At 41.9% G+C, this 7512-nt stretch overlaps 1 protein-coding gene across 1 annotated transcript; it reads right to left on the reverse strand.

Moving 5' to 3' along the window:
- Positions 1–577: 577 nt before the first annotated feature.
- spag6 (sperm associated antigen 6) lies at positions 578–6547 on the reverse strand. Its single transcript, XM_005722507.1, has 11 exons — positions 6348–6547; positions 6157–6252; positions 5298–5464; positions 4132–4315; positions 3755–3960; positions 2353–2526; positions 2113–2265; positions 1795–1986; positions 1253–1369; positions 1011–1156; positions 578–799 (listed from the first exon to the last, which is right to left on the reverse strand). The coding sequence occupies exons 1-11, from the start codon at positions 6370–6372 to the stop codon at positions 736–738; spliced, it is 1524 nt and encodes a 507-aa protein (XP_005722564.1). The 5' UTR covers positions 6373–6547; the 3' UTR covers positions 578–735.
- Positions 6548–7512: the final 965 nt, after the last annotated feature.

Genomic DNA, 7512 nt, shown 5'->3' on the forward strand with positions numbered 1-7512 from the left:
TCAGTGCGGGAAACCCAGCACACAATAAACAAAGAGCGACTCGCCATGTGCGCCGCAGCTGCTGCACGCACACGCGCGCAGCTGAAGTGCAGCGGCATTCACAACCGCCAGGGGGCAGACTGAGCCCTGCAGAGCTCAGCAGCGGATGAGCACACGCCAGGTGAATTCATTGTCATGTTTTTCTCTTTTCTTTTAATGCATTTATTTATTTTGTTGCTTTTCTGCATTATGTGACGTAATAACAAGCACCGATGGACACGAGCTTTTATATAAGAGCCATCTGTTTCCCGCCATGAGCCAAGTAAAGAAATAACGCTGTAACATGATTCTATCCAAGAGTATGACTTTGATGTCTCTGTCTCAGGAGCTGAGGAGCTTAGACGGGGGCTGAGTCAGATCCACGTGTCAGCGAGCACACAGCCTAATTAAATCTCTACTACCTGCTGCTGTGTCACTGAACCTGACCTTTGACCTCTCTGTGCAGAACAGAAACACTTCCAACTGCATGAAATGTCACGCTGGCTGCGGATGCACCGTTAGACTGCAGAAGCAGGTGTAGCATCTAAAGAGAACATTCTAGCCTGGATGCTGTCTTTTTATTGGATATTCGGCCTTTTAATTTAACAGTTGGCATGAAAACTTTTGGGGAAAAACAAAAGGAAAAGAAAAACATTTGTAAAGGCACAGTATATCTTCACATGAATATGGACACCGGATGTGTGCTGTGAGCCAATGTCAGGCCGGCTGGTAGTCATCTAATCGCTCAAGCAAGGCCTCCGAGTAGCCGGGAGAGTAGTACCTGAAACACAGATGACACATACTGTAAATGCCACTGAAGAATCTCCATAATATAACCTCCATTTTTGTTCATTTTTAAGCTTTTCATTTAGTCACATTTTTTTCTAAAAACATGATATATGGTCAGATGATCTGCTGTGGATAACAAGGTTCGGAAATCAAAAAGTATACTCCAGCATGCACGAGCGTGTCTGCTGGGAGGAACACAGTACCTCACTATCTCCTCAGGGAAACAGCCGTTGATGGCATTGATGTATTCCTGGAGGGGAGACCCGGGCTCAGCCTCGATCTCTTGGACTTTCTTCAGTCCACCACTGGTCACAAAGAGGCGCCGTGCTTTGCTGTCGTGAGGCAGCACCTTTGAGAAAAGGACTGGCATGAAAAACAGTCTTGAACTAAATGACACCAAATAAAAAAAGACTTGATCAGATTATGGTCCTGCTTGTAGAGTTACCTTGCTGAACTGACAGACCACATGTTTAAGGATGTTGCTTGGAGCTTCATAGAGGAGGGGCTCCAGACTTGGCAGGTAAGTACACTTCTGCAGAACACTCTTCAGAGCTTTTTTACTCTAAAAGTGCACAAGAAGGGAAAGTCCTTCACATTTGATCCCACTCAGAGACATTATAGGAGAGAGACACTAGACTCAACGAGTCCTTAAAAACAGCAAAGACTGGGACAGAAGTGTAACTTCCAAGTGGAACAGCTTGGTGCTGATGTCCAAAACCAATCAAATAAATAGTTATTTTGAATAACTTCCCAGCTAACCTTTGATTTTAGATACTTTGCATGGCTGAAAAAAGGCTCCTCAATTCTAATCCTAGTGCAGCTGAGAGTGTACCGAAGGTGTACTTCTGTCGCTGATAACAGGGCCTTTGACTGTAATTAGTTTGTTTAAAAGTCATGTAAACATAAAAAATCATAAGCAAACACTTTTGTGACTTTGTGCTGTGAGAAAAAAGGCTGATTCTCTGGATGCTCAGAGGAAACCCTTACTTTGGTCTGCAGGTCCTCAGAGCTGCTGGCGTTCATGTAAAGCTCCAGTATTTTGGGCAGCAGGTTAGCTGTGGTCACTGCCTTGGCGTGCTCAGGGGTGTGATGCCCTATCTGGCCCACTGACCAGACTGTGGCCGCCTTGATGTGATCTTCAGACTCCTCCGACAGACATAGGGCCAGCTGGGGCACCCCCTGCAGGACAGGAGGGCACACAGCACAACAGGGCCGCCTCAGTTAACATGACCTACATAGCAAGCATGAAGAAACATCACTGGCTTCAGTGGCTGGATTAGCTGTCACATAAAGAGTTATTACCACCTTAGAGACAATGACAGCCATGGCAAGGCTTTCACTGTGAGCTGCCACATATCCCAGCATCATAATGCCAGGCAAACGCACGTTTCCATGGCAATTGCCCAGGTAGTCAATCACTGCTTCCAAGCCCCCACAGTTCACAATCACCTGGGCCAGCTGGGAAAACAAAACACGCATGCAGGCACTTGACTGTGCGTCTCTTTTGTGTGCATTCGTGCCTGCAAATGTGAGTGCGCGCCGTACCTCTGGAGTGTGTTTCACCACCTCCCTCATTAGGGTGATGACATTTTTCTTGACGTACTCATCTGGATCTCTGAGACAGGACATGGCTGCGGGGAAGATCTCAGCTTCTATCACCATCTCTGCCAGGCTCACGGAGTGCTTGCTGATCTGAGTGAGGGCAGCGAACACCTGCCTCTAGATGGAGACAAAAAAGATGCCTGAATATTTTCAGAGATCATTTACAGTGTTGAAATGGAGATTGAGTCAATACTGCATGTTCTCCATTTAAATTTACAGCATCTTTTTCTTCTGGTAATTTTGTTTTATTAACAAGAAATTAGAACATAATGTGTAACTCCGTCTGAAAGTGAAAACCTATCCAAATTCTAAGCATGTTAATTTTTTTTAACAGTGATTGGTTTCAGAAAGTGTCCTTATAAAAAAATGATTTTCATATTTTACACAAGACTTTTTTTTTTCAATATTTAAGTCTCGCAGATTTTAAAACGCTGATCATTTATAAGCTTTAACTGAATTTTGTACAATCAGAATTTGTGCTCAACAGGTCTGCATTGAATAAAGTTTCCTGTTAAGTATTCACGGTGAAAGATATTTTCATGCCAACATTTCAAAATAAAATTCTGCAGGAATATTTTAGTAAGTCAGAAATAATAAATTATCTCAGGACAGGATAACACTTTTTGAAATGTGAATCAATGGAGTTGCTAAGTAGCACAAAAAAAAAGAACAACTCCTTGCGTGTTTTTGTACAAATAAAAAAATTCTTATAGTACACACTAACATACATACTTTTTTTCAATAATACTACCCACACCCCTAATAATAATTGTTTATCATTTACACCAAAATATTCCAAAAATATAACATAAAAAAGATTAACGTAAAGTAGAATATGGAAATCCTTACTTTTATACTCCAAAAGTATTCAGTGATCCAAAATATTTAGAATATAATTTGTTCTCTTTAAAACTGCCACTTGTTAGGTCCTCATTCTACTCTTCCTACATTTTAAAGATAATTAGTGACGGATAAGTATTTTAAGTACTGAAAAGTACACCTTAAATTTAGATAAATTGTGTAGTAAGTGTTGGAAAATCACAGTACACATTGCTAATGTACCCATGTCTAGATGACATATTTTAGCATAAAAATCATTAATATTCTGAGGCTTTTACACTTTATGTTTTGACTACTTTTTTATTTAGTGTGTTTCTTTTAAACATTTAACAAAAAAAACCCCAAATAAGTTCTTTAAAAATATTATAAATTACTGTGTAAAAATAATAAATTTATGTATTTAAATAAGGCTGGCGTTTCTTTGATTCGCATTTTGACACATGTTAACCTGAGCTAAAGCATTGGCTGTTCTGACGAGACATCGAAACAGTCATTAGGGCCTCACCTTGAGCTTGGTGTCTGGGCTGAGGATCATCTGTGCCAGGTGTGCGATGGCTCCAGTGTCCACCACAGTCTGTGCCAGCTCTGGCGTGTGTTTGGAGATGTCACTGAGAGTGGAGGCTGCGATGCGTTTGAGGGCCATCTCTGGCTCCAGAAGACTCAAGACCAGCAGGGGAACGGCACCCGCATCCACCACTGACTGAGACAAGGCTGCATGGGAGAGGAGGAAAAGGCGGTGAACACATACACACGCAAAAAACTGTGAAACAAAGAATGATGTTAGAAAAATGTAGTAAATCATAAAGTGTTGCATGCTCGAACTATGAAATCACTCCATGAAGTCATTCTCTATCAGCTTCTTGATGAGTGTACCCTCCTAACCCGCATTGTGTCGTGCAATGTTGCCCAAAGCCCAGGCAGCAGCCTCCTTCACCCCGGGGTCAAACTCCTCCAGGCACAGAACCAGAGCGTCCACCCCCCTGCAGGCCACCACAGCCTGCGACAGCTCTGGGGAGTGTTTGGCTACTGCACGCAGAACAAATGCTGCTGCCTTCTTATAGAACCTCTGCACACAAACATACACAGACACCTGCATCAGTTTTTAAAATGAACTGCACCCTTCAATTAAACTGTCATCTTACGTAAATCATATTAAATATTTTACATTTTTGCTGTTTGGGTTTCTCTAAAAATGTCCAGAAATATGGCTTCTGTGCTCTGAAGCTTTCCTACAAAGTATGTAAATAAAATAATATATACAGCCACACAGTGCAGTGAGGGGATGTGTTAATTCTGTTGGGCTTCCTGATTAGTATTTTGCTGTCGGGTGGGGTTTCGGTCCACTTGCTCCCCTACAGGAAAAGAAATCACTGCAAATCAATACAAAAAATTTCTAAAATGATCTCTTTTTACCCCATGATGAAACATTGCAATTCCCTTCCCGTGCTGTGGCTTACAAAATCACTAGATCCTGGGAGATTTTGGAAAAGGCGTGTTTTTTTCTGCTCCGTGAGCTACCACAGAAATCTCACTCTGATATTTATTTTTGAGCTTTTAAGGAGGCCCCAGGTTGGTCTCTGTAAACAGATGGTATGTTGGGGGTTGTCACCCCACTTTTAAAATCTGCAAAGCACTGTGATCTTATTTTCTACTTGTTTTAGAGGAGGGCTTTTTGTGTGTTTGGTTTTACTTTTGTCTTATTTGACAAATACAATAACAACAAATTTTAATATTAAGAAAACAAGAAAAAAAACTGCATTTTGAGCCTCTGAGTGGGCTGACAGCAAAAAGAAAGAGGAAACAAAGGTCTGCTTGCTCTTAGGTTTTGAAGTAGCCCCCAGGCGGGCAAGTTACCCCAACACACATTCTCACATTCAAATGGCTGACCCTGAGGTCCTAAAGGGTGACAGCCACTGACTGCCTCTTTCCTCTCTCTCTCTCTCTCTCTCTCTCTCTCTCTCTCTTTCACACACACACACACACACAAACAGATCAAAACTGGAAAATCAAACTGAAGTAGAAAATTGTCAGGAAGATTGGATGCTCACATTCTGCAAGGCCAGGGAATGGGCCAGCTGTGGCAAGATGTCTTCCTTCACCACAGCCTCTGCGAGGTCCTCACTGTTGTCTGCCAGGCGGCCCAGAGCCAAAGCTGCCGTATGTTGGATACTGGGGACAACATCAAGCATCAAGGGGCGCAGCAGGGACATCACACCTGCAGGAAAACAGAGGTGAGGAGAGGAGGGGGCAGGAGCACAGCTGGGCTGGGCTCTTGTTTGTTTATCGCCCACTTTGTCCCAGAAAGAGGAAACCAGCAGATGTTGCGCTTAAACCACAGAAGCACGTTTAAGCTTGATATTTTATTTAATATTACGTTCTAGTATCAGCTGATGTTTGCTGGAGCCACAGCCGTAAAGGTGCTGGTCATGATGAAACCAGGAGATGTCCTTACTGAATCATCAGAGCTGAACAGGTGACGGAGAAACAGGTTTACCTTTTAGGTGACATGAATAAGTTGAAGGGAAGTTATGAACTGTTTCTGAGAGACAACACCAGGATCATTTTCTACGTAGCTGACAGCTGGTAACTTTTGCCAGTGGGCCAGGTAGGACATTAAGGAGGAAAGGGGGGCACGAAAAAATATGTTTCTTTCTTATTCTCATTTAAAATGTCTAGCTTTTAATAAATAATTATCTGAATCTTTCAAGCAAAGTGGTCAACTGATGTCAAATGTATAGAAATCATACATATATACCAACAAGACAGTGTACATCACTGTCACAACAGCATTTGTTTTCAAAAGCTTTATGGCTTTACTTATAACACCTGGTGGGCCGGTCTCTAGTCGATTTTTTGTCCCAACCCTGGCAAGGAGTGAGTAAAGGAAGCAGATGTCGGCTGTCTTACCTGCATTTTGGAGTAGTTCTATATTTTGTGGCCGGTTCGCGAGATCAGCGACAGTTTGCACAAACTGCATCCTCGCTTTCTGATATTGTTCGAAAACTGCAGAGAACAGAAGTGACAGAACAGACGGAAGACGTGAAAACAGTGGAGTGAAATATCCGCTCGGCCTCATCACTACACCTCATGAAGTTCACCTTGAACGACGTGGCGCTGCGACATTGTGGTGTAATGTGCGGTATTGATGGATACCGCGTCCTCTCACACTTTTTACTCCGTTATCTTCCTGCTTCCAACGAAACACGGTGCTATTTTTCAAGGTCTGGTCCTCAACAGGTAGTGTTGTGATTACCGGTCGCCACGACAACAGACGGGACGCAGCGTGTCCTCGTCGAAGATCGTCTACTAGGAAAAAAAGAGTGATGAATCACTCCCGGTACGCTCGTGTCCGCTCGCCACGGCTCGTGTTTTCTGAAAAAGTGTTCAAAGTGAGCGATCTAAGGACTTCCTAGGTTCACTTTGCGCTGTTTTCAGTTCCCCCTAAAACACGACGCTGTCTCACTCTGCGGGGATTTATTGAACAGAAAAACGAAAAATGAAAGCGGCAAAAACTGAAGAAAGTGAAAACACAGCGTGCATTATGAGTGAGCTCTCAACATGAGTTTCTTTTATTTTTTTAATCCCTACATGTGTCCTCATATAACCTCCCTGGATGAGCTCATGTAGACCGCTCTAAATAATGTCGTTGATATAAATGAATGAATGAATGAATGAATGAATGAATGAATGAATGAATGAATGAATGAATGAATGGGGTAACTTAAAATTTAATAAGTGACATGGGCCGAATAGTCGTCATTGTTTTTGTTGTCTCTAAAATATCGATCAGTTTTATATCTTGTTTTAGTGCTGTGGGGAAAAGAGTAATAAATGTAATCAGGCGACAGAGGAAACTCCGTCTATTAATAAATGATTTTTTTTTTTTTTAAAAAAGGCTTATGCGCTCATGACAGTGTAAAAAGGTTTGCCTATAGGAGTTAAATGGCTGATCCTATTTATTTCTTATTTTTTAAACTTGTTAGCGGGAGTTTGCAAACCTGTCTGCATCTGCTAGCCTACATTTGAAATATTGGCAACTTTTACGTATAGGATTCATATTATTATTTTGTTTTCTAAATGCAAGGAAAAGTCGATTTTACTATCTTTTCTTTTTTATTAATTTTCTTAGCTCTATTGTAACTAAGTTTGGCGCCAGATAACACCTCATTCTGTGTAAATATTAATACGCAAGTATTTCGTTTTACTTCGCTTTCTTGGGAGGTTTCCCCAAATAAAATATGAAGGCTGCAGAAAGTGGAGCAT

The sequence above is a fragment of the Pundamilia nyererei genome, unplaced genomic scaffold (assembly GCF_000239375.1).
Source record: "Pundamilia nyererei isolate P.nyererei 1_Seehausen unplaced genomic scaffold, PunNye1.0 scaffold00007, whole genome shotgun sequence".
Taxonomy (NCBI): Eukaryota; Metazoa; Chordata; class Actinopteri; order Cichliformes; family Cichlidae; genus Pundamilia; species Pundamilia nyererei.